The sequence below is a fragment of the Mobula birostris genome, chromosome 8 (assembly GCF_030028105.1).
Source record: "Mobula birostris isolate sMobBir1 chromosome 8, sMobBir1.hap1, whole genome shotgun sequence".
NCBI classification, from domain to species: Eukaryota; Metazoa; Chordata; class Chondrichthyes; order Myliobatiformes; family Myliobatidae; genus Mobula; species Mobula birostris.
The window spans coordinates 165,082,065-165,109,941 of NC_092377.1; the positions used below are offsets into that span (position 1 = coordinate 165,082,065).

The 27,877-nt window shown below is 44.6% G+C and overlaps 1 protein-coding gene across 1 annotated transcript; it reads left to right on the forward strand.

The window, feature by feature from the left end:
* Positions 1–451: 451 nt before the first annotated feature.
* Positions 452–17,201, forward strand: LOC140201927 (low molecular weight neuronal intermediate filament-like). The gene is made up of 4 exons (XM_072266741.1): positions 452–1,236; positions 5,045–5,362; positions 9,147–9,271; positions 11,138–17,201. The coding sequence occupies exons 1-4, from the start codon at positions 535–537 to the stop codon at positions 11,361–11,363; spliced, it is 1,371 nt and encodes a 456-aa protein (XP_072122842.1). The 5' UTR covers positions 452–534; the 3' UTR covers positions 11,364–17,201.
* Positions 17,202–27,877: the final 10,676 nt, after the last annotated feature.

The window sequence follows — 27,877 nt, forward strand, 5'->3', positions numbered from 1 at the left end:
GTAAGTCCACCCTCGTTGTGTATGACATTGTGTCGGGCAGTTCGCTTATTTCTAGACAATAATATCCACGCGTATGGAAAATAAGGACAGGGACAGACAGATTTTCACGCTTCAGTGATTTGAAGGTTGGAAATGGACAGACCGATTGTGGCGGCGGATCAGTTATTTCACGTTTTCACTTCTGGTGTACCACATGAAATAACACCAAGATCTTTCTGGGGGGTGGGGGGAGATGTTTAAAATCTGTAGATGTGCCTCAGATAATTTTGTTCCCCCGCCTGTTAAGAGTCAGCCCTTCGCGTATTAAACATTAACAAAATTGCGTACATTTTCTGCTGAAGTCAGGCACGACGTGATTTGGTTGCAAGGAGGGACGGTAAGCCTCGGAGGCTCGTAGCAAGGGAGGGGCCGAATGGGGTGCTGGGCGCTGCGGATTCGCTGTGTCCGCTCACATGCCGGGTACTAAAGGGAGGCTTTGCAGAGGCGCCTTTGTTCATTCGACGCAGGGCGAGAGTCCGCAGCCTGATCCCCGAGATGAGCTACACCGCCGACTTTTACCATGGACCCTACCGTAAGGGTTTCGGGGACTGCTTTCGGTTGTCCAGTCGGTTGACATCCAGCAGCCCGTCCCGGAGCTCGGTGACGAAGGTGTCCGTGTCGAGGAGCCTCTCCCCTTTCTCTTACAAGAGAGCTAGCCGCTACCCTTCTTCCCCCGACTCGTTCGACCTGTCCCAATGCACGGCGGTCAACAACGAGTTCAAGATCATCAGGACCAACGAGAAGGAGCAGCTCCAGGGGCTGAACGACCGCTTCGTCACCTACATCGACAAGGTGCACCAGCTGGAGCAGCAGAACAAGGTGCTGGAGGCTGAGGTGGCGGTGCTGCGGCAGAAGCAAACCGAGCCATCCCGCCTGAACCAGGTCTACGAGCAGGAGATCCGCGACCTGCGCACCCGGGTGGAGGAGCTGAGCCACGAACGGAGCCAGCTGCGGCTCGAGTGCGAGCAGCTGGCCAGCTGCCTCGACAAGCTGAGGGACAAGTACGACGAAGAGCTCCAGCTGCGGAAGCAAGCCGAGGCCACGCTGAAGGCGCACAGGAAGGACCTGAGCGACGCCACCTTGGCCAGGTTGGAGCAGGAGAAGAAGATCGAGTCCCTCCTGGATGAGATAGCGTTCATGAAGAAAATCCACCAGGAGGATGTGGCCGACTTACAAGCCGCCCTGCAGGCCAGCCAGGTAGAGCGCGCAAGGATGCGGAAAGTGCCCCCGACTGGGCAGCGAAGCTGGTATATTCAAGCCCACTTCCCTCCACAGATGCTGCCGGACCGCCGAGTTCAGCAGCATCTGGTGTGCCTGCGTCTACATTATTATAACTGGCATATGTCGTGAAATGTGCTGTTTTGCTACAGCGTGACAGTGCAACACATAACTATATTATACATTACAGTAAGGAAAGTGTATATACATAATAGTTTAAAAGGGGGCAAAATATTGTCCGTTCAGAAATCTGATGGAAGCTGTTTCTAAAACACCTAGTGTGCGTCTTCAGGCTTTGTACCTCCTCCCTGGGTAGCAATGAGAAGAGGGCACGTCCTGGATGCTGGGGGTAGGTGAGGGGAGGCTATTGCCCGTGAAGGAGATGGGGGGGAGGGACGGACCAGAAACCTTAACCGTTTCTCTTTCCACAGATGCTGCCTTCCTGACTGAATGTTTCCAACGTTTTCTGTTTTTTATTTCTGCAGGTTTCTGATCTTCACATTCGATACGGAGATGGGTAGATTTTTACTAAGGGACACGGGGTGTGCACGGAAAATTAGCTGTCAGGTCGCTATTTGTACAAACATTTTATGGCAGGGCTGATATTTCCTGTGTCCACGCGACTCTGAAATAAAAAACGCTGGCTGAGTATGTTTAACGAATTGTACCAAGCATCATACCCCGGCAGGACGCGGTAAAGCGGGGTCCCGATTGCGTATTTCGGCCTGAAACGTGGACAGTTTATTCCTCTCCATAGATGCTGACCTGCTGTTTCTCCAGTATTTTGTGTGTGTGTTGCTCCGGGTTTCCAGCATCTGCAGAATCTCTTTGTGTTTAGAATCTCCGTCCGTGCGCCCTTTCGTTGATCGATGAGGATTCGGTCACCTTCTCGACTGAAACACGGCCGCACTGGGCTGCGGATCGGTGCGCCAGAGCGGCTGGCTGTGGTCCAGGCGCTGTTTGGTTAAAAATCAATTCTGCGCTTCGCATTCACTATCTTTTAGACCGAAAAAAATACACTCCAAGTATTGATTCTAATGAGGGGCAGAATTAATGATTTGAATGAATTACATCGACTTTTCTCGGCTCCCTCGTTTGCACCCCGTTCCAGTGGCATCAAAACAACGGTTAATTTCTTGTGAGATATGTTTAATTGGTTTATTCTCAAGTCAAGTTTAATGTCATTTAACTATATACATGTGTATATTAATCCAGACCAGAGTGTAAAGCACAGCAGTACACTTTTAACTTATGAAGGTAAGAAAATAAAATCTACAGATGAATCACGCAAAAATGACAAAGTAAACTTAAATATTGTAAGGTACGGAACAGATTATCCGGCGACACTTCGAATGCGATGTAGCGGGGGGGGAGGGGGTTCAAAAGCCTAATGACCTGGGGGAAGAAGTTGTTTCCCAGCCTTGTTTTTATGCACCGGTGGTGGAAAGACAAAGAGGATGCTGGATGGATGGGTGGGATCCTTCATAATACTAAGGGCCCTGCATTCGCAGTGCTCCTGATAAATGTCCCCGATGGATACTAGGGAGACCCCTATGATCCTCTCAGCGATCCTCACAGTCCTTCGTTGGGGCTTCCTGTCCGATGATCTGCCGCTCCCATCCCCGACGGAGATGCAACTTGTCGGGACGATCTCAATGCATCTCTTCCTTTTGCTACGATTATACGAACGGCCGTCTATTTTTTTTCTCTCTAAAATGAGTAGTTTTATAAACACGAGAAAGTCTGCAGATGCTGAAAATTCAGGGCAACGCCCACAAAACGTTGGAGGAACTCAGCAGGTCAGGCTGCTCCAGTGGCTTCACCTGACCCTGATCCGGGGGGGGGGGGGGCTAATCAGGTGCTACACCTCACTGGAGGGTGACCTGCAGGCTGGCGGAGGGAGGAGCAGCTCACACCTCCTTTGATACAGACATGTCTCCACCCCGCCTCCCATTACTATAGTACAAATCGTAGTCATTGAAGTAGAATCAGGAGAATATAATTTGGTTTGGAGCCAGCTAAATGAGTGTAGCTTACGGTGGGGCTACCTCGTCTTTTAGGACACGGGCAATTCCCTCCCCCTCCCTTCCCCTATCCCTATGTCACTCTGCCCCCTCCCCCAGCTGCCTATCACCTCCCTCATGGTTCCACCTCCTTCTACTACCCATTGTGTTTTCCCCTATTCCTTCTTCACCTTTCCTGCCTATCACCTCCCTGCTTCCCCTCCCCCACCCCTTTATCTTTCCCCTTACTGGTTTTTCACCTGGAACCTACCAGCCTTCTCCTTCCCACCCTCCTCCCACCTTCTTTATAGGGCCTCTGCCCCTTCTCTCTACAGTCCTAACAAAGGGTTCCAGCCTGAAACGTCGACTCATCGTTTCCACAGATGCTGCCCAACCTGCTGAGTTTCTCCAGCGTGTTGTGAATGTCCTTGATTTGCTGTGAGAAACCAAGTTCCTACCTGGACTCTCTGGTGCAAAGGGTTAATGGTTTGAAACAAACATAGTATTGTTCAGGAGCATTATCTGGAATTTTGATCAATATTCCTCTTGCAACATCAGAAGAAATTTTGATTTATCATCTGTTTGTATTGGTTGGAAGATTCAATCCTTCGGCCCACACGGTTGTGCCAATCATTTAACCGACTGTAAGATCAATCTAACCCCTCCCTTCCGCATAGCCCTCCACTTTACTTTCATCCATTTGCCTAGGAGTCTCTTAAATGTCCCTAACGTGTCTGCCTCTATCAGCCCCTGGAGCAGTGTGTTCCATGCGCCCACCACACTCTGAGTAAAAAAAAACTTACTTCTGATTTCCCCCTATACTTTCCTCCAATCACCTTAAAATTATGCCCCTTAGTATTAGTCATTTCCGTCTGGGGGGTAAGTGGGGCTGGGAGATCCTCTTGGCTGTCTACTCGATCATCTTGCACACCTCTCACGTTGGAACATTTCACAACATTAGAATACTGTAATTTAACATTATTCACAGTGTTTACAGTCAGTGATTAGGGCCATGCGATCACATCCTGGTGCTTTAGTCCTGGTTTCAATTTGGATCTGGGTGTGCAAACAGCTGTACATTTCATGCTCCAGGTAAAATCTCTGCAGGCCAGGCAAAACACACTCTTCCAGTGGACCCATGGTACTGTACAAAGGTCCTAGGAACATCTATATAGCCAGGGTGCCTAAGACTTTTGCACAGTACTGTATCGTCAACGTGAAGCAGACAGCGCATTTGTAAATCTTGTGGGAACGAAAGGTATTGGGAATGGTGAGGGTGGAATACCGCGGAAGGGGTCGCGAACAGGTGGCAGAAAATGAGTACCAGGGGCGAGGGGGAGGGGTTGGCTTGGGTGCAGACACACCCTGCCCTGAGACACCAGGTAAGGTCATTTGATTCCAAACAATTGGTTTATTGATCGTTACAGAATGTCTCTCTGGTGTTTCCCGCTCCCTCTCCCTCCCTTCCCCTTTTCCCAAACATGATTCCCCTCTCCCTGTCCCATTTCCCACTCTCAGTCCACAATAGAGACTCAAATCAAAATCAGGTTTATCATCACTCAAATATGTCATGAAATTTGTTTTTATTTTGTGGCAGCAATACAGTGCAATACAGTACATAAAATTACTACAGTACTGTGCAAAAGTCTTCGGTGCCCTAGCTATACATGCGTAAGACTTTGCACAGTACTGTATCACCATTGTTAAAATGGTCTAGTGATTTGTGCTTCAAAGTCCTGTGACTTTGTGTTCTGACCTTAATCAATGACCTTGCCTCCTGCTAGGTGTCAGTGGAGGTCGACGTGAGCAAGCCGGATCTGACGGCCGCTCTGAAGGAAATCAGATCCCAGTATGAGATGATAGCATTAAAGAACCAGCAAACAGCAGAAGAGTGGTACAAGTCAAAGTTCGCCAACTTCACGGAGAACGCAGCGCGTGGCAACGAGGCTGCCCGGGCAGCCAAGGAGGAGATTTCAGAGTACCGGCGCCAGCTGCAGTCGAGAAACATTGAAATTGAAGCTGTCAAAAGCACCAATGAATCTCTAGAGAAGCAAATGCAGGAGATGGAGGAGAGACACAACGAGGAGATCAATAACATGCAGGTAGACGCTCAATATTCATCCAGCCAAATGGCAACACTTCCCTCGGTGTCTCACATCAAAATGACTCTGACATAGTTCTACCTCTATAGACCCTATAGATCATCCCTCTCCCCGTTTCCGGAGGCTATGGCAACGGTCCGTCTCCCTTCACTTTCCAGAGCCCTCAATGCACTAGACACCTTTTAAATATAGAACAGTACAGGCCCGTCAGCCCACAATGTTGTACTAACCTTTTATTTAACCTACTCCAAGATCATTCTAACCCTTCCCTCTCACATAATCTTCCATCTCACAAAAACTTCAATTTTTCTATCATCCATGTACCTATCTAAGAGTCTCTTAAATATCTCTGATGTACTTGCCTCTACCATCACCCCTGGCAACACGTTCCATGCGCCCACCACTCTTTTTTTCAAAAAACTACTTCTGATATGCACCTATGCTTTCATCGAATCACGTCAAAATGATGCCCTTTTGTATCAGCCTTTGCTGACCTGTGAAAAAGGCGCCAGCTATCCACTTTATCTATGCCTCTTATCATCTTGTGCACCTCTATCAAGTCACCTCTAATCCTCCTTCATTCCAAAGAGCAAAGCCTTAACAAGTGCCCTGATCTTTTCCCCTCTAAAACTCTGAGTACAGACTCCAGGCCTGTACTCACTGGAATTCAGAAGAATGAGGAGGGGGACCTCATTGAACGTTGAAAGGCTTCGACAGAGTGGATGTGGAGAGGATATTCGCTATGGTGGGGAGTCTAGAACCAGAGAACACAACCTCAGAATAGAGGGACATCCATTTAGAAGAGAAATGAGGAGGAATTTGTTTAGCCAGAGAGTGGTGAATCTGTGGAATTCATTGCCACAGATGGCTGTGGAGGCCAAGTCATTGAGTATATTTCAGGATAAATTCTTGATTAATCAGGGCATGAAAGGTTATGGGGAGAAGACAGGAGATTGGGTCTGAGAGGGAAATTAATCACCCATGATCAAATGGCAGAGCAGACTCAATGGGCCAAATGGCCTAACTCTGCTCCTGTATCTTTTGGTCATGTGGTCTTGTTTCTTAAAATATACCTTTCATGTCCCAATATCTCCTCTGTGGCTTTATGGTTACTGTTTATCACAGACTGCAGTGCAGTTAAAGTACACTGTTTCAGTTAAAGTGCAGGCCTTGTACATTCCATAATGTATCAATGATCCACCGAGATTTAGAATTAATTTGTAGGTTTTTGTTTCACTGGAGTAAACACCATACATACGGGTGTAAGTACCGAGGTGAACACTTTGTACTGCACCGCCCAATTACACCCATGTGACCAGTTAACCTACTAACCTATGTATCTTTGGAATGTGGGAGGAAACCAGAGCACTCGGAGGAAACCCACACTTGGTCACGGGGAGAACATTCAAACTCCTGATAGACAGCAGCGGGACTGAATCCAGGTTGCTGGGCTGTGGTAGCATTTTACTAACTACTACACTACACAACTCAATTTAAGCTCAGTTTTCATAGCACTGTGCAAAAATCTTAGGCACATATAAATGGTTAGGGTGCCTAAGATTTCTGCACAGTACTGTAGTTGTCAATATGGAGCGGACAGCAAGTGTGTAAATCTGGCAGGAAAAGCAAAGGATGTTGGGAATGATGAGGGTGAAGCGTCATGGGAGGGGTGTGGGACAAGTGGCAGAGGAGAAGTGCCGGGGTGGGGGTTGGCGTGGATGCAGACACACCCACCCTTGAGACACCAGGCAAGGTCATTTGATTCCAAACAATTGGTTTATTGATCACTACAGAATGTCTCTCTGGTGCTTCCCGCTCCCTCCCCTCTCCCTTCCCCTTTTCCCAGCCATGATTCCCCTCTCCCTGCCCCCTTCCCACTCTCAGTCCACAATAGAGACCCAGATCAGAATCAGGTTTATCATCACTCACATATGTCATGAAATTTGTTTTGTTTTGTGGCACAGAACAGCGCAATACATAAAATTGCTGAATTCTTAAATAGCATAGCTATATATGTTTGCCTAAGACTTTTGCACAGTTCTCGATGTCCATTACATTGTATATTCAAAAGGATCTGGATCACCTAGTCACTGGTAAATCGAGGTTGCAAATCTGATATCAGTCTTTGTATAGGTATAGTTGTAGTGGCCAAACCAATGATCTCACTTTAAGGATTCTCTGTCTTGTTATCTCATGTTCTTGTTATTTATTGCTATTTATTTATACTTGCATTTGCACAGTTTGTTGTCTCCTGCACTCTGGTTGATCTTTCATTGATCCTGTTACAGTTACCATTATACTGTGATAATAAATTTTATTTTGAACTTGGAATTGGTAAGTGCTCACAATATGGGTAAGATTAACAGGAACGGAAATTATTTTGAGAAAATTAATTGAGGAAGGATGGAACAATTCTCAAATGCACCATAGTGTGGTTGTGCTGAATATTTCTGTGCTAAATATTTTATGTAATTTGAGCAAAATAGAGAGGGCAGCACGATAGTGTAGCGGTTAGTGCAACTCTTTACAGCAATCACACTGTGATTCAATTCCCATCAATCCTGTAAGGGGTCTGTACGCTGTCCCCATAACCACATGGGTTTCCTCCCACATTCCAAAGATGTGTGGGTTAGGATTAGTAACTTGTGGGCATGGTCTGTTGGCACCGGAAGCTTGGCGATATTTGCAGGTTTGCCAGCGCATCTTTGTACTCTGTTGGTCATTGACCCAACTGATTTTTCAATGTTTGGATATGACAGATATAGAATCTTTTAATGCTTGTATTTAGTTAAGGATGAATCTCTGCCAAGACTGTACATTTGAAGACCATAATGTATAGGAGCAGAAGTAGACCATTTGGCCCATCGAGTCTGCTCTGCCATTCAATCATGGGCTGATCCAATTCTTCCAGTCATTCCCACCCCCCTGCCTTCTCTCCATACCCTTTGATGCCCTGGCTAATCAAGAACCTATCTATTTCTGCCTGAAATTCACCCAATGACTTGGCCTCCACAGCCGCTCGTGGCAACAAATTCCACAGATTTACCACCCTCTGACTAAAGTAATTTCTCCACATCTCTGTTCTAAATGGACGTCCTTCAAACCTGAAGTTGTACTTTCTTGTCCTAGACTCCCCTACCGTGAGAAATAACTTTGCCATATCTAATCTGTTCAGGCCTTTTAACATTCGGAATGTTTCTGTGAGATCACCCTTCATTCTCCTGAACTTCAGGGAATACAGCCCAAGAGCTGCCAGACGTTCCTCATACAGTAACCTTTTCATTCCTGGAATCAGTCTTGTGAATCTTCTCTGAACTCTCTCCAAGGTCAGTTTATCCTTTCTAAAATAAGGAGCCCAAAACTGCACACAACGCTCCAAGTGTGGTCTCACAAGTGCCTTATAGAGCCTTAACATCACATAGCTGCTCTTATATTCTATACCTCTAAAAACGAATGCCAATATTACATTCGCCTTCTTCACAATTGACTCAACCTGGAGGTTAACCTTTAGGGTATCCTGCACAAGGACTCCCAAGTCCCAAATCTCCAGCGACATTTTCTATTGGTCCTATATCTACCCTCAACTCTCTTTTACCCTTTATATACCTAAAGAGCGTTTAGCTTTTACTGAAACATTTTGACTAGAGTTTTATCTCGATTAAAGACGGGTCTTCAGCCATATGGTGATAGCCTATACAATGATTTCCAATTTGCCTTTAGCAGGTGTGGAAGACTAAAAGCTGTTAAACTAAAAACCTGATTGTACTTCTTTTAACTTCAACAGGAGACCATCAATCAACTTGAAAATGCTTTGCAATCCACTAAGAGTGAAATGTCTCAGCATCTGAGAGAGTACCAAGATTTGCTCAACGTCAAAATGGCCCTGGACATCGAAATAGCTGCATATAGGTAAAGGCCTACTTTGTAACGATGTCTTGGTGTGCTAATTATCCCAGCCTGCTAACTCTCACAGAAGCATTTACTGAAAATTTGTTTAGCAAACCCATCCATGGACAAGAACGTCCCTTTAGAACAGGGATGAAGGTATTTCTTTAGCCAGAGGGTACTGAATCTGTGGAATTCAATGCCATGGATGGATATGGAGACCAGGTTATTGGGTACATATAAAGCAGAGGCTGGCAGTTTCTTGATTAGTATGGATGTCAAAGGTACAGGAGGAGGCAGAGGGGTTGGGGGGATAGTAAGTCAGCCATGATAGAATGGCAGAGCAGATTCAATGGGCTGAATGGCCTACTTCTGCACTTGTATCTTATGGTTTTTAACAGAGTAGTTGAAAACTTCTGGAGGCAATAAGTCAATATTCATTAATGTTTTACAATTAATTTGATCAAATCTTAAAAGAGTATTTCAAATTTCTCATCAAGAACAACGAACGTTATTGTAGAGCCAGTTCTACAATACGATCAGTGAAATAATTTGCTCAATGCTTCTTGATCATCATTGTAGTAAGTTTAATAGTTATTGGTAGACAAGAAACGTGCTTTGTGCTAAATTCAAATGGTCGGAGGGATTTGGCAGGAGGTGCACTATCTGTGGGGAGAAAGGAATTGCTGATATTCCTGCATCAATGTTGAGATTGAAGAGCAAGGATGGCCACTATAAGGAGCGGGGGTGGTGGGGGTGAGTCAGGGGGCTTAGGTGATAGGTGAACTGAGGAGTGGTGAGGAATCAGAATCAGGTTTAACCTCACCGGCACACGTGGTGAAATTTGTGGCAGCGTGCAGTGTAATACATTACAACAGAGAGGAAAACATGTGAGTTACTATAGTTAAATAAGTAATGCAAAAAATAGAAATAAGAAAGTAGTGAGGTAATGTTCATGGGCTCAGTGTCCATTTAGAAATCGGATGACAGAGGGGAAGAAGCTGTTCCTGAATCACTGAGTGTGTGCCTTCGGGCTCCTGTACCTCCTACCTGATGGTAGCAATGAGAACAAGGCATGACCTGGGTGATGGGGGTCCTTAATGACCTCTTTGAGGCATCGCTCATTGAAGATGTCCTGGATACTATGGAGGCTAGTACCCATGATGGAGCTGACTAAGTCCACAGCATTCTGCAGTGCACTTTCCTCCCATGCAGTAGGAGTAGGAAGAAGAGCCCGGTTGGGGAGGGGTGGTGTGGAGCGTGGAGAAAGGCAGGTGGGTGAGACTTGAAATTTGGTTGAATTTACTTATTTAAATGCTTAGATTACTGAAAAGTGTTTTATGTGAAATCACACTTTAAAAATAGACTTAACCAAATATTCAAGTTCCCATATAGAATTTGAGTTACAAATTGGGTCTGAAAGTACTGGTTTTGCTAGCCTATGTATCAGAAAAAAATGAAATTAATTTTCCACCCCCAAACCCATATAAAAACCAGAATAGAACATGGAACATTATTGCCCAGTACAGACTCTTCGGCCCATAATGTTTTGCCAACTTCTAACCCACTCTAAGATCAATGGAACCCTTTCCTCCCACATAGCCTTCCATTTTTCTATCATCCATGTTCAAACTTCAAAGTACATTTATTATCAAAGTACGTATATCACCATTAACCATCTTGAGATTCATTTTCCTGCAGGCATTCACAGGGAAACAAAGAACACAATAACATCGATCAATCACATACAAATGACCAAATGTGCCTATTAAGAGCCCCTTAAATGTCCCTTTCTGCCATTACCACCACCGCTGCCAATGTGTTCCATGTACCCACTGTGTGTTTTAAAAAATCCTACTTTAGTAACGTAATATTCTAAATCTTTTCAAGGAAACTGCTGGAGGGAGAGGAGACTCGGCTGAACACAGTAGGTGGCGGTTCTCCCGCGTTCATGATCCCTACCTTTACCTCCATCTTCTCTGAGACAAAGACCTTCACTGCTGGCGGCGGCTTCCGGAGAAGCGCAGGAGCGGACGGCATGGAGAAAGCGCCGGCCGCGGAGAGGGACAAGACTGCCAAGGATGAGAAGGCAGGAAAAATGCAGAGCAAGAATTAATGGTGCCCGTTCTTCAACCAGCTGTTCCCTTCCAACCTCTTCATACCTCTCCCCTCACCTCACCTCACCCCAGAACAAGAACAAGTACGTAGTTTCTAGCGAACAGAAAGGATATTTTGCAGTCTGCTTACAGGAGCCAGTCAGGATTATTACAACATGATCCTCCTATTATATATCTATAAAGCTCAGCATATACAAAGGTATAGTTATCTCTAATTAATTGAAATTATTTTATATTTGTTCTGGTTAACTCTCAAATCAGATGTATTCTTGTTTTTAGATTATTATATATTTATAATTTTATCATCAACAATAATATCCTGAAGGTTATTGTCAATGCTTGGAACTACAGTATCCTTGATCCTTAATTTATTACAGACAGTACTTACAATAAGATTTTATGTGAATATTTTAAAAACATGGATTAGTATTTAGAAAAGAGCCGCATTGGAAGGGAATGTAATCTTCCTTTTCCTGTTCCCATTTCCTCCCTCAGGTCATTCACTCATTCCCACAGCACAATATTTGCCTTAAATACAGAATTCTCATGGCACTTCACAGAGTTGTCATCAGACGCTGTTGCCTGTGGCTTAGAGTCGCGGGTGTGTTTAGGAATTTAGACCTGACAGCTTTGGGAAGGGCATTTTAAATTGATGCATATTACATGCATGTTCACCATCAATGTGCAATTGGGCAGGCCTTTGAATCCAGCCCTGTCCCAACACCATGTGCAGCTGTGCCTAGGCCTTTTCTGCAACCTGTTGTCAAACCACCCATCGTGAGCACAGCCCAACCTGGATTTGTATTAAATCCGATCATTTCCAGTTGATCGCATACCCTCAGACAAGCTGCAGGCGGCTGAGCTGTGATGGAGATGCACTGGCCATTGGAGGACTGAGGACATAATCTTGCATGCTTTCGTGTTAAACCCGATTATCTAATCAGAGTATTGTCGTCCGTCATGTTTGAAATGCAACCGATGTTCTCTAACGCACAAAAAATGCCAGAAGAACTGAGCAGGTCAGGCAACATCCATCTCCTTCTCTTTCGCCCATGGTCCACTGTCCACTGTCCTCTCCCATCAGATTTCTTTCCTCAGCCTTTTACCTCTTCCGCCTATCCCATTCTAGTTTCTCACTTCACCCACCCAGTCCCTCCCCTGGGCTCACCTATCACCTACCAGTTTCTACTCCTCCCCTTCCCCCAGCTCCTTCTTCAGTCTTCTTCTTCCCCTACCTCTCCAGTCCTGATGAACTGTGGCCCAAAACATGTTTAAACATGTTTATTCGCTGCCTGACTTGCTGATTTCCTCCAGTGCTTTTTGTGTGTTGCTCAGGATTTCCTGCGACTGCAGATTCTCTCGTGACTCTCAAATGTTCTTGGATGACATCTTCCATTTGCATAGCAGCTTCAGCATGAATAGGCATCAGGACGTCACTGTGAATCAACAAAAAGCCAATGTTGAGCCACACAAAGAGATAGTAATAGGGAAAAATTACCAAAAGCCAAGTCACCGTGCGGGTAGTGGTTACTGCCTGTTATGTCATTGGTATTTAGGGCAGCATGAAGCTGCAAGGAACTTCCATTGCTATTTCCATAACAATTTGTTTTTGCCAGTCAGTGACAAACTCCTGAGCTGAACCTCCAAACCTGGAGGACTGGTGGGCTTCTCTCAGTCTGGCCTCTATCCTTTGACCTGTTTGGCATGGGTGACCTTACCAAGAGCTCTGACTCCAACCAACATAGCCCTCCATGTCATTAGGACACACAAGCCTCCAAACCCCTTGACAAAGTTGTGGTCCTCTTGGAGATAGATTGATCTCAGAGTAGGATAGAAGGTCAGCACGTGGTGGAACTCTGGTCCGATGTCCGGCAACAAAAAGAGGGGGGTTGGGCAAAGGGTTAGCAAACCCACCCCATAAAAACCCAGAGCTACAGAAACGCCAACAGAAGCTCCAAAGACCTCGTCCCCGGGAGAGGAAGGATCTTCACCTAGAAGATGTATCGATGAGCTACATCCAGACATAGAAGACCGGCCCAGGATAGAGGAATCTGGCAAGCTGCTGTCAGCACCCTGTGTCCCGGCAGTGGTGACAAGAGCAACGTAGGGGCCGAGGACAGAGCTGGCACTGGTTTATTATTGTCACACGTACTGAGGTACAGTGGGAAAACTTTTGTTTGTGTGCCATCCAGACAACACCTCATACATCATACATCAAGGTCATACAGAGGAAAACAGAGTGCAGAATATGACATTACAGAGAAATTCTAGCGAGGTAGATTGGGAGTTCAGAGTTCTTTTTATTCTTCGTGGATACAGAGTTCATTCAGGAGTCTGGTAACAGCAGGATAGAAAGCTTAAACGCGAGGAAGTCTGCGGATGCTGGAAATCCAAAGCAACACACGTACAAAATGCTGGAGGAACTCAGCAGGTCAGGCAGCATCTAGGGAGAGGAATAAACAGTCGATGTTTCAGGCTGAGGGCCTTCATCAGGACTGGAAAGGAAGTGGGAAGATGTCAGAATTAAAAGGTGGGGGGAGAGGAAGGAGGATAGCGAGAAGGTGATAGGTGAAGCAGATGGGTTAGAAAGATAAAAGGCTGGAGAAGAAGGAATCTAATCGGAGAGGAGAGTGGACCATGGGAGAAAGGGAGGGAGAAGGGGACCCAGAGCCAGGTTGGAAAGATAAAGCTTTCCTTCAACCTGGTAGTATGTGCTCCTAAGCAGAGGCTTTTGTATGTGCTTTCAGTCATTTTTTATCTTCGGAATGACGGAAGAGAAAATGACTGGCATGAGAGGGGTCCTTATCTGCTTTACTGATGCACAGGAAGTGCAGTCGGAGTCAATGGAGAGGAGTCTGGTTTCCATGGTGAACTGGGCTGTCTTCACAACTCTAGAATAGAATAAAACTTTATTGCCTTTGCTCAAGACACGATTGCAGAGCTCGGACTGGAGAGCTGTAAGACTGTACGTGCCGCCATCTTGAATGCACTCTCTGCAATTTCTTGTGGTCTTGCACATAGCAACAGCCATCTTAAGCTGTGATGCATCTGGATGGAATGTTTCTTCATCGTGCGTCTGTTAAAAATGGTTAGAGTCACTGGGGACAGGCCACATTTCTTTAGCCTTTTGAGGACACTGGTGTGCCTTCTTGGCTGTAGCATCTACGTAGCTGGTCCAGGACAAATTATTCACAATATTTAAACCCAGGAGCTCAAAGCTCTCAGCTATCTGCACCTCACAGCCCATTGATACTAACAGGGATGTGTACTGCATCCAGTTTCCTGAAGTTATTGACCAGCTCCTTCATTCATTTTGTGGATATTGATGGAAAGGGTCTTGTCTTGACATCATGCCACTAGGCTTTCTATCTTCCTCCTGTACTCTGTCTCTTCATGGTTTGGATATGCCAACTATGGTGGTGTATGGTGGTGTATTTGTATCTGGTCAGAGCAGAACCCAGCCACACAGTCTTGAATGTATGGGTAATAAGGGCTGAAGGTACAGTCCCGTGGGGCGGTGGTGTTGAGGATAACTGTGGAGGAGGTGTTACTGCCTATCTGCTGATCATGGTCTGCTGGTCAAGAAGTCAAGGATCCATTTGCAGAGGAAGGATACAGAGTCTTAGATCTGAGTTTTGAGATTACCTTGTTTGGAGCTACAGTCAATAAAAATGAATCTGACATGGGTGTCTTTGTCATTGAGATGTTCGAGAGATCAGAGTAGGGCTTGGGAGATGGTGTTCATGTGTTCAGTAGTGGGTCGAGGTTAGATGGGAGGCTGAAGGTGACATGTGCCATGAAGCCTTTTGTAGCATCTCATGATGGAAGGTGTCCAACCCACCGGGCGGTGGTTATCAGGGTGTGTTACCTTATTCTGCTTTGACAGAATAGTGGTCTTCTTAAAGAGGGTCAGAAACACAGACAGGAGTAGGGAAAAGTTAAAGGTGTCTGCGAATACTTCCATCAGTTGGTCCGCACAGGATCTGAGGACACAGCCGGGGACTCCATCTGTTTTAAGTTGGTTTTAAAGCCCATAATGGAAGAGGGGGGGGAACACAGATAGCTGTCCGGTGGTGTAGTGGCATCTGCACCAGACTTCAAGGTGAGTGGCCTCGGTTCGAATCCGGCCGGCTCCTTGCATGCTTTCCAGCCCTGCAGGGTTGAGCATCGAGCTAGCGACTCAGTCTCGTAAAAAATAATAGACAAATGTCAAAGAAAGGGCAAGGTTGCCACCCAATGTACTAAGAAGTGGGGAGAGGAACAACAACAAACACAGAGAGGCAAAGGAAAAAGGAATTCCAGGCTTTGGCAGGGCAACAGTATGTAATATCACAGGGGGTACAAGTTTGCTTTTGGAATATTGCAGGTGAGATGAGGAATGGAATGGAAATTGTATTGAGATCATAAGGCAGGAGTGTTATTAGGCCATTCAGCCCATTGAGACTGCTCCATCATTGGATTATGGCTGATTTATTATCCCAATCTTCTGCCTTCTCCCCGTGACCTTAATGCCCTAATTAATCAAGAACCTTCATTGTAGCCAATGACTCGGCCTGCACAGCTGGCTGTGGCAAAGCATTCCACAGATTTACCACCCTCTGGCTAGAGAAATTTTCCCTCATCTCTGCTCTAAGTGGACGTCCCTCAGTCCTGAGGCTCGCGGAATGGGGACGGTGATTTGCGTCATTTCAAAGCTTAATTTGAGAATTGCCCTATTTTAATATCTATCACCTTAAACACAAACTATCAATCACAATGTTTCAAATGAGGAGTTGCATGAAAATGAGGCAGACTGAAGGGGCATCCAATTGGCTTATTAGGAGTCTTATTTCCCGCTGTTAAAGTGAAATTCACAGGAAGTCCATCTGTGTGATGTTCTCCAAGCAATACTATTGCTACATTAACCTAGGCATATTCTGGATAGCCTATTGTAAAGCATTGCTGCTACGATTCCTCTGGAAAACACGCCAAAATATATATAACACCTCAAAATTCCTGATCACAAATTCAGAGCCTGTAAAGGAGCCATGTATGCTGTTCTCTTGAGCCTGCCTCTTTAGTCTTTTTGTTGGCGAGATCTTCTTTGAATAATACCAGATTCCAGCAGGACATTGTCTTTTTCATTCATCTTCCTGGTCTAAAGAAAAACATTTTTCAAAGTTCAAAGTAAATTTATTATCAAAGTATGTATGTCTCCATATCCTACCTAGATATTCATTTTCCTATAGTAGGTACAAAGAAATATAATGGAATCAATGAAAAACTACACACAAAAGCAGACAAACAACCAATTTGCAGAAGACAAACTGTGCAAATACAGATGAATATTAATAATCAGTAATATTGAGAACATGAGTTGTAGAGAAAATGTTTTCATATTTTCGGCATTTTTAACCAACGTATTACTACATAATATAAAGTTAAATTTATGTAATGGGGAGACAAATTGCAAACCAACCCAAAAATAATGAACCGGGGGGAGGGTGTAGAGTGTACATTTAAAAGTATAAAACGTCAAGGAGTCATTTTGCTGGAAAGGGAAGTGAGGAACAAAGTTATGAACTTGTAATAATCCTTAGAGACTGTAATGCAGGATGCAATTTATAGCTTGTGCGAAGAACAACAGTGAACTTTCTTGCAGAGGAATTGCCTGAAGCTGAGAAAGGAAACAGGTATAAAATGCATCTCCATGGACTTGCAGCTTGCTTATAACAGTCATGTTAAATGTGAGAATGAATCAGCCATTGGAAATGTCTAAATGCAAAAATTTTATTCAAATCTGTATGGTTTTACCCTGTTGTAATGAAAAAAAACCCTCCAACCTTCGGATGCCTAATAAAGCAAACTACAAAAATTTGGTCTGTCTTGTGTATCACCTTAACTGTCCTCGTGATTATGATATGGCTCAAATGCAGGTTTAAGATATGAAATAACTTGTCTGTGAAGTAAGGAACAACCCCAAACCTAAATAACCATAAGATATAGGAGCAGAATTAGGCCATCTGGCCCATTGGGTCTACTCTGCCATTTCATCCATTTCCCTCCCAGCCCCAATCTCATGCCTTCTCCCGTATCCCTTCATGCCCTGACTAATCAAGAACCTAACAACCTCTGCATTAAATATACCCAATGACTTGGCTTCCACAGCCACCTGTGGCAATGAATTCCACAGATTCACCGCTCCCTGGCTAAAGAAATTCCTCCTCATCTCTGTTCTAAATGGATGTGCCCTCTGATCCTAGCATAGGAAACATCCTCTCTACATCCACTCTATCAAGGCCTGGAGAGAGGCAAAATGGGACTTCCCATTGATTGTTTGTGTCAGGTTTAGGGTTTTCACAAGGTTGTGGATTCTTCCATTGAACTTAGTTTTTGGATGTTATACCACTGAACAAATATTTATGAAAAGAGCAATAGCTTAGAATGAGCACCCAGAGAAAACCCATCGGTCTTGGGGAGAACACACGAACCCCTTACATACAGTGGCAGGAATCGAAGCCCGATCGATGATCCCTGGTGCCGGAAAGAGATTGTGCCAACTGCTACACTACCGTACAGTCTATGATATCAATGATTAAACAAGAGTTGTGCCATTAAATGAAAGAACGGTAAATTCAAGGAATATTGAACAATAATGTGTATTTAATATTTCAGTAATATTTGAACAACCTTATATACACACGCGATTCTTTATATATATGTATATAGTTTGATTAAGCATTCTTGTTCACTTAAATAATTCATTATGGGTTATATGTATAAATACACGAATTCATATGTCACCACACTACCACATGATACTCAAAGTTAGATCCACATTTCAGACTTCCTTTGAATTAGTTTAATGTCTTGAAGTTACAAAACATAATGAATAAGGTCTGTAAGATTTGAACTGCATTTACAGAGGGCATCTATGATCCTCCATGTTAACAAAAGGGACGATCTGGTAGCGTAGTGGTTAGCACAACGCTTTACAGCACCAGAGACCGGGGTTCCGTTTCTGCCGCTGTCTGTAAGTTTGTACGCTCTCCCCGTGACTGCATGGGTTTCCTCTGAGTGCTCTGGTTTCCTCCCACAATCCAAAGACATAAAGGTAAGAAGGTTAATTGGTCATTGTAAATTGTTGTGTGATTAGGCGAGTGTTAAATTGATCAATCTAACACTCCCCTCCCACAAAAAGTCGTAGCCACCCTAAGTCTGTATGTATTTGCCTACAACTTTCGCACAGTACTATAAATGGCTAATACAAGGTGATTGGAGGAAAACATAGTGGCGATGTTAAAGGTGTGTTTTCTTTACACAGAGAGTGGTGGGTGTGTGGAACATGGGGCCAGAGATGGTGACAGAGGCAGATACATTAGGACATTTAAGAGGCTCTTAGATGGGCTGTGGATGATCAAAAATTGGAGGGTTATGTAGGAGGGAAGTGTTAGATTGATCCTGGGGTTGGTTTAAAGGTTGGCACAACATCATGGGCTGAAGAGCTTGTACTGTGTGCACTGTCCTATGTTCCCTGTTCTATCGCATTTACATAACAATGACTTTGACCTCCGATTCACCTGATGCCTGATGTCTCAGTATTATTCTGTCTATCATCATGAAGAGCAACAGCACCTAGTGTGGAAGCTATTTATAGTACAGAATCTGGAATCGATTACAAACGGTCCTCTCAAGTAGACTGCAGAGATGAGTAAGATCATGTTAACAAACTAATAGATACCGCCCTTTCTCTTGTTCAATAAGATCATCAGGAAGGATATGTGGAAATCCTCTTTGATCGGCAACCAGTGTAGAACCAATTCTTGGACCTACAGGGCCCTGCAAGGCCTTACTGAACTTATACATAACAAATATCATCCCTATGGCCTTGTTGTATCCTGGACTGCGCTGACTATATAAACTTGTCAAGGTCAATTGATAAATAGTGACTGGGACAGGACCCCTAGCCCAAGAATTCATAACTGCACTGACTTTACAGCTTCAGGCTAAACTACAATAAGCAAATGCATCACATATTGGGAGTTCAATTGGACCCATTCATCATTTGGGCCACTAGTGGACAAGATAATTGAGAAAACATGATTAAATGACAAACAAAGTGAATCTACCTCCTTTTTCCCACAATCCTGGACTATGTATCTGCTGCAAGGCCACATTCAACATAGAACATAGAACACTACAGCCCATTACAGGCCTTTTGGCCCATAATGTTGTGCGACCCTTTAACCTACTCCAAGATCAATCTAACCTTCCCTCCACATGACCCTCCATTTCTCTTCCAACCAGTGGCTGTCTAATGTATCGGTCTTTACCAACACCACTGCCTTGCACCCACCACTCCCTGTCCAGAAAAACCCACCTCTGATATCACCCCTGTACTTTCTTCCAAGTTTGGTGGGCAAAGGAAATGCTGTAAAGGTAACATTAAAATCTGGCTGAGGAAATTCAACATTATATCTAAAAACTGGGAAGACATTGCACTCAATAGGTAAACCTGGAGGAAATCTGTTCAAGAGGGAGCTGCACTACATAAGAACGAGCACCGCTGTGCCGCAAAGGGCAAGTGGCAGCTGCAAGAGAAGAAACAGGACCACCAAAAGACCCAGCCTCTAACCACAGCCACCACTCACACTGCACCAGACCATGTGGATCTTGGACTGGCCTTGACAGCCACTTGAGGACCCACCAATAGACAACCCACTAGGAGAACATTACACTAGACCCGAATGATCACATTATTACTGTTGCTCCTACTGTCCTCCAAATTTAATAACGCCTTGTCTGCCATTAGGCCTCAGAAAATCTTAAAAGCACTTAGAGCAAATTCCTGTGCAATATCAGTAGTGTAGGGTGAAGTGAAAGGTGGAACATGTATAATTCACAGTCACCGACATTAAGTTGCAGTTCTATTGAAGAGTCTGGTCTGACGTGATAATGTGATGTTTTTTCCTGCGCTTTATGTTCTGTGTTTGGTTGACCACAAAGTGAGTTGTTACGGTTTTCCTTAAACTTAAAGCGGCCTTAAGTGTTGCAATTGGACCGAAGTCCACCGCTTCCAATGGCAGTTCACACCGCCATCTGAGTGAAGAGATTCCCACTAAATATTTCACCTTTCACCCTAAATCTATGACCTCTATGTCTAGTCACACCCATCCTCAGTGGAAAAACCCTGATTGCATGTACCTTAACAGTACTCCTCATCATTTTCTCTATCTCTATCAAATCTCTTCTCATTCTTTGACATTCCACAGATATTACTCTATCTTTAATTTACTTATGATCTACCTATCTGTCCATCTATCTAGCTATATATCTATTTATTTATTTGTAACTCACAGAGGGATCTGAGGTGGAAAGAGTGAGCAATGTCAAGTTCCTGGGTGTCAACACCTCGGAGGGATCTATCCCAGGCCCAACATACCGATGCAGCTTCAAAGAAGGTGCGGTAGCACCTATACTTCATTAGGAGTTTGGGGAGATTTGCTATGTGTGCAAAGACACTCAGAAATTTCTACGGATATGCCGTGTAAGAGCGTAGTAACTGGCTGTGTCACCATCTGGTATGATTGTGAACTCAGTCAGCTCCAACACGGGTACTAGCCTCTTCAATACAGCACATCTTCAAGGAGCGATGCGTCAAAAAGGTGGCATCCATCATTAAGGACTCAGGCCATGCCCTCTACTCAACAGGGAGGAGGTACAGGAGGAGTCTGAAGACACACCTTCGATGACGCAGGAACAGCTTCTTACCCTCTGCCATCTGGTTTCTGAATGTGACCCAGGCTCTAGCACACAACCGCGACAGATGGAACAGACTGGTGCAAAGCTCATCATGACGGCACCCCGACGGCTCCACCAGGAGTTAAGGGCGCAAGGAAGGAAGGAAGGATATATATACACACACACGGACAGAAAATCAGTTTTTTATTACTATGTATTACATTGTACTGCTGCCAGGAAAACAAGAAACAAGAAATTTCACAACATATGCCTGTGATATTAAACCTAATTCTGATCCTGATTAAAACAACAAATTTCGTGACTAATACCAATAAACATGTTTTGGATTCTGAATGCTGGGAGTGAGCAATTGCTGAGCTGCAACTAACAGCTTTCTCTCATTATTATCGTGCAAGGTACGGCGTTTGTATTGAATTTGGAATGATCATTTCATACAATTTGACGCCGTGCTTCTTTCACTGTCGACACCAAAGATGCAGCAGGAATGAATGATCTTCAGTTACCTAAATGCTCCATTTCAGACCCCAGCAACAAAAAAGTTCCAAAAAAGATCAAAGTAAATTTTAATTTCAAAGTAAATATATGTCACCATATACAGTCCCGCGATTCATTTTCTTGTGGGCATATTCAATAAATCTATAGAATAATAACCATATCAGAATCAATCAAAAACCTCCCTACTAGGGCAATCAACCATAGCGCAGAAGAGAACAAGCTGTGCAAGTACAAAAAGAAGAAACAATAATATAAATAAATAATGAGAACATGAGATGAAGAGCCCTCGAAAGGAGTCAATTGGTCGTGGGAACAATTCAATGATGGGGCGAGTGAAGCTGAGTGAAGTTATCCCCTTTGGTTCAAGAGTCTGATGGTTGAGGGGTAATAACTGTTCCTGAACCTGGTGGTGTGGGACCTGATGGTTGAGGAGTAATAACTGTTCCTGAACCTGGTGGTGTGGGACCTGATGGTTGAGGGGTAATAATTGTTCCTGAACCTGGTGGCGTGGGACCTGATGGTTGAGGGGTAATAACTGTTCCTGAACCTGGTGGTGGGGGACCTGATGGTTGAGGGGTAATAACTGTTCCTGAACCTGGTGGTGTGGGACCTGATGGTTGAGGGGTAATAACTGTTCCTGAACCTGGTGGTGTGGGACCTGATGGTTGAGGGGTAATAACTGTTTCTGAACCTGGTGGTGTGGGACCTGATGGTTGAGGGGTAATAACTGTTCCTGAACCTGGTGGTGTGGGACCTGATGGTTGAGGGGTAATAACTGTTCCTGAACCTGGTGGTGTGGAACCTGATGGTTGAGGGGTAATAACTGTTCCTGAACCTGGTGGTGTGGGACCTGATGGTTGTACGGTAATAACTGTTCCTGAACCTGGTGGTGTGGGACCTGATGGTTGAGGGGTAATAACTGTTCCTGAACCTGGTGGTGTGGGACCTAATGGCTGAGGGGTAATAACTGTTCCTGAACCTGGTGGTGTGGGACCTGATGGTTGCGGGGTAATAACTGTTCCTGAACCTGGTGTTGTGGGACCTGATGGTTGTAGGGTAATAACTGTTCCTGAACCTGGTGGTGTGGGACCTGATGGTTGAGGGGTAATAACTGTTCCTGAACCTGGTGGTGTGGGACCTGATGGTTGAGGGGTAATAACTGTTCCTGAACCTGGTGGTGTGGGACCTGATGGTTGAGGGGGTAATAACTGTTCCTGAACCTGGTGGTGTGGGACCTGAGGCTCCTGTACCTTCTTCCTGATGACAGCAGTGAGAAGAGACCATATCCTGGGTGGTGGGGGTCCCTGATGATGGATGCTGATTTCCTGTGACAACACTCGATGTAGATGTGTTCAACGGTTGCTATAGTGTCTTTCAATCTTTAAATCAGGGGTTCCCAACCTTCTTTATGCCATGAACCAATACCATTATACAAGAGGTCCATGGACCCCAGGTTGGGAACTCCTGCTTTAAATAGTCGTTTCGTTTCTACTTCCGGGCAGTTTAGTTACACGAGTAGATTATTGTGACCAGACAACTGTGATCTAGACCCTTTGCAGTCACCCTTCATGGCACCCAGGGGAGTAACAGATACACTATCTCTAGAAGCCTTTACAGAAATCAACCACTTATGACTTATAGTGCATCAGACCCACAACAAAATGCACCATTTCACCCAAATGGTCGATAATGTCATTTACGTTCTCTGCCTCCCTTACCCCACGAAATAAAGAGATCCTATTTCTTCCTCCCACATGTAGTTAGTTGGCTTCCCCTTGAGGTAGCAGGTTCTAAAATCTCACCGTTTTTGTTGATCTCATTTCTCCTGAATTTTGAAGTTACAATTAGCTCTATTGGTCACATGTACATTAAAACATCAAAACATACGATGAAATTCATTGTTTGCATCAATGGCCAACACAGTCCGAGTATGTGCTGGGGGCTGTCGTGCGGGCCTCTGGTCTCTGCTGAGTCCGGCCAACCGGATAGCTGAGCGATCTCTGCTGGCCTGTATCCCTGGTTATCGGTCTTTGTGAGCATTGCTTCATTGGGTGTCCACAGCTCATTCCTCGACTCCAAATCCAGACACATAGGTTCATAAGTTCTCTCCAGTTCAATACGCTCAGCATTCTTAGCTATCTGGTTGGCTGGGACCCAGAGGAGACTAGTGGCCAGCGTGACAGCCAAGTAATCAGAACAATGAGTTCGACCAATATGCACAGTGATGATGTCGCCTCGACTGGAGACGAAATTTTTGTGACCTAACCTCCAGGCTTGTTAATCAACCCCACAAACAAACAAACATGCCCACAACTCACTAACTCTCACTAATCCATATGTCTTTGGAGTGTGGAAGGAAACCGGAGCACACACAAAAACATTAGAAATAGGAGCAGGAGTCGGCCATCTTGCCTGTCGAGCCTGCTCCGCCGTTCAATAAGATCATGGCTGACCTGGCCATGGAAACACGGAGCAAACCCATGTAGTCACAGGGAGAACCTCCAAGCTCTTTACAGGGTGCAGTGGGAATTGAACCCTGGTCACTAGCCCTATAAAGCATTACGCTAGCCACTACGCGAGATTTACAGCTGACTATGTAACCCATTAAAACTACTTGAGCTCCATACATCTAAAATGAATGATCTATTAGCTTATTCCGTAAGACCATAAGAGACAGGAGCAGAACTGGGCCATTCGGCCCATCAAGTCTGCTCTGCCATTTCATCATGGCTGATCCATTTTCCCTCTCATCCCTATGCCTCTGCCTTCTCCCCATAACCTTTCCTGTCTTGACTAATCAAGAACCTATCAACCTGTGCCTTAAATACACCCAATGGCCTGCTTCCACAACCGCTTAATAGAACATAGAACATGGAATAGTACAGCACAGTACAGGCCCTTCGGCCCATAATGTTGTGCCGACCCTCAAACCCTGCCTCCCATATAACCACCCACCTTAAATTCCTTCATATACCTGTCTAGTAGTCTCTTAAACTTCACTAGTGTACCTGCCTCCACCACTGACTCGGGCAGTGCATTCCATGCACCAACCATTCTCTGAGTAAAAAACCTTCCTCTAATATCCCCCTTGAAATTCCCACCCCTTACCTTAAAGCCATGTCCTCTTGTATTGAGCAGTGGTGCCCTGGGGAAGAGGCGCTGGCTATCCACTCTATTTAGTCCTCTTATTATCTTGTACACCTCTATCATGTCTCCTCTCATCCTCCTTCTCTCCAAAGAGTAAAGCCCTAGCTCCCTTAATCTCTGATCATAATACATACTCTCTAAACCAGGCAGCATCCTGGTAAATCTCCTCTGTACCCTTTCCAATGTTTCCACATCCTTCCTATAGTGAGGCGACCAGAACTGGACGCAGTACTCCAAGTGTGGCCTAACCAGAGTTTTATAGAGCTGCATCATTACATCACGACTCTTAAACTCTATCCCGCGACTTATGAAAGCTAACACCCCATAAACTTTCTTAACTACCCTATCTACCTGTGAGGCAACTTTCAGGGATCTGTGGACATGTACTCCCAGATCCCTCTGCTCCTCCACACTACCAAGTATCCTGCCATTTACTTTGTACTCTGCCTTGGAGTTTGTCCTTCCAAAGTCTACCACCTCACACTTCTCCGGGTTGTGGCGACAAATTCCACAGATTCACCTTCTGGCCAAAGAACTTCCTGCTCATCTCTGTTCAAAACGGACACCCCTCTCCTCTGAGTCTCTGTCCTTGGTCCTTGACTCCCCCCACATAGGAAACATCCTCTCCATATCCACTCTGTCTAGGCTTGTCAACATTTGACAGGGTTCAATGAGATCACCCCCCCCCCATTCTTCTAAATTCCAGTGAGTACAGGCCCAAATGCTCCTCATATGATAACCTTTCATTCCCAGAATCATTCTCATGAATGTCCTTTGAACCCTCTGCAATGTCAGCACATCCTTGATTCCAAATAGAATCAAAAGTCCGTTCTACTGAAAGAGCCACCTAGTCTTGGCCTGAAACGTCAACTGTTGACTCTTTTCCATAGATGTTGCCTGGCCTGCTGAGATCCTCCAGCATTTTGTGTGTGTTGCCTGGATTTCCAGCATCTGCAGATTTTCTCTTGTTTGTGATCGGGCCTCTTCATCTGCTGAGTATGCAGAAGCTCGTATAATAGCACCTTATGCTTTGAGTTTCAACACTCTATTAACTCTGACCTTGATATTTATTAGTGCAGGACTTCCAAGAGAGTAATAAGTCCTGAACCTCTTTAATGTTAATATTAAACCTCTCCAGTGCGCACGTGTAAAGGGGAATGAAACGATTGCTACTCTGGATCCTAAGCAGCATAAAAAAACACATTAATTATAAATATAAAAGTCACAGAAAGACTGAAAAGTGCTGGTGGGGCCCTAGGTAGATTGGATTCAGGTTTGAGCTTTCTGCATTAAAATTCTAATCCACTCAAACACATACAAATTTCAGGAATAAAATCACTACCTCTGTTCCTTTTAGAAATTCCAACTATAGTCTTTCCAGCATTTTCAGTTTCCATTTCAGAGTCTGTAGTATCACTAACATGGAGATCAGGATAAATGCTTTGACTGGATCTTTAAAATTAATAAATAGATCTGTTCTGCTGGATTCCAATCAATTCCAATTCATGATCAGAATCAGGTTTAATATCACTGGTATATGTTTTGAAATTTGTTGCTAATGTGGTAGCAGTACATTGCAACACATAATCATAAAAACTGTAAATTACAGTAAGAACTATATATATATATATAAAGTTAAATTCAATAAGTAATGAAAAAAGTAAATAAAGTAATGAGGTAGTGATCATGGGTTCAATGTCCATTCAGAAACCTGATGGCAGAGGGGAATTGTTTCTGAATTGTTGCATGTGTGCCTTCAGGCTCCTGTATCCCCCCTCTGATGGTGGCAATGAGAAGAGGGCATGTCCTGGGTGTTGGGGTCCTTAATGATGGATACCGCCTTTTTGAGGCATGGCTCCTTGAAGATGTCCTGGATACTGGGAAGGCTAGCACCTATGAATTTACAATTTTCTGCAGCTTATTTCAATCCCGTGCAGTAGCTCCCCCTCCACACCAGATGGTGACGCAGCCAGCTAGAATGCTCTCCACGCCTTCTCATCACCATCTGAAATTCTGCCAATGATCGTGTTGTCAGCAAATTTATAGATGCCATTTGGTATTACCTCGAATTTTCTGGTCAGATGTTTATTACGTTTTGAATAAATCTTGACCTTTCAGTTACAGAATCAGACTGAAGTTAGTCTGCCCTCACTTTTCCTGGTATCAGATTTTCTGATCTATTAACTCCTTGTGTCTCTGTGTATGCATTAAGGCACCTATGATGTCTTATAGGTGGAGCCAAGAATGCATAAAAAGTCACAGGTCAATTACACTGGTTAAAATAAAAGTCTCAAGGCACAGTCTGTTTTTTGAGAAAATATTTGTCAGTGTAGTGATGTTTGAAATAAATCTCAGCAGCCTGATAGACCAAACTGTGAAAAAAAACTTCCAAGGGGACCACAGCCTTGTCGTGGTTTGAAGGCTTGCATAGACCCAGAGAGCTATGTTGGTTGGAGCCAGGGCTTTATGCTTTGGCTCTCAGTAGGGTCACCTATGCCAAACAGGTCAAAGGGTAAAGGCCAGACTAAGAGTGGTCCACCGGTCTTCCAGGTTCAGGGGCTCAGCTCAGGGCTAACAACCCTGACTGGTCAAACAAAACTGTTGCAGAAACAGCAATGAAGAATCCTTCTACATCTGAGTGGCCAAGGACAAACAGACATGGAGGACCTTCACTGCTGCACTAAACGCCAGCAGATTAATGGGCAGTAAGCAAGAAAGTGAAATCAAAAGTGTCACCTAGATGAAAGATTCCTTCCTCTGCAGCCCTTTACCTTTCCCACCCACCTTCCCTCTCCACTACCAGGCAGCTTCCCCCTTCCTTTCCAGTCCTGATGAAGGGTCTCAGTCCCAAACATCGACTGTTTACTCTTTTCCACAGATGCTGCCTGACCTGCTGAGTCCCTCCAGCAATTTGCCTGTGCTGTTTAGGATTTCAAGCATCTACAGATTTCTCCGTGTTTGTGAATAAGACCTTTGGTTGGCCCCGTAGAAGCTGCTGCATCCGAGCACACCGCCATTTTACCGGAAATGCCAATGTTTGATAGAAATAGTTACCTTTAAAACATTTTACTTTCTCAGATGCATATCCTATGATTATTGGAAATAAAGGTATAATTCTGCTTTTTTATCA

What these genes read in the sequence shown, in the direction of transcription:
- LOC140201927 (XM_072266741.1), top strand. Translation starts at nt 535, where the DNA reads ATGAGCTACACCGCCGACTTTTACCATGGACCCTACCGTAAGGGTTTC. An exon ending in CCGCCCTGCAGGCCAGCCAG is followed by an intron (nt 1,237 to 5,044) that starts GTAGAGCGCGCA and finishes GCCTCCTGCTAG; the next exon opens with GTGTCAGTGGAGGTCGACGT. An exon ending in ATCGAAATAGCTGCATATAG is followed by an intron (nt 9,272 to 11,137) that starts GTAAAGGCCTAC and finishes AATCTTTTCAAG; the next exon opens with GAAACTGCTGGAGGGAGAGG.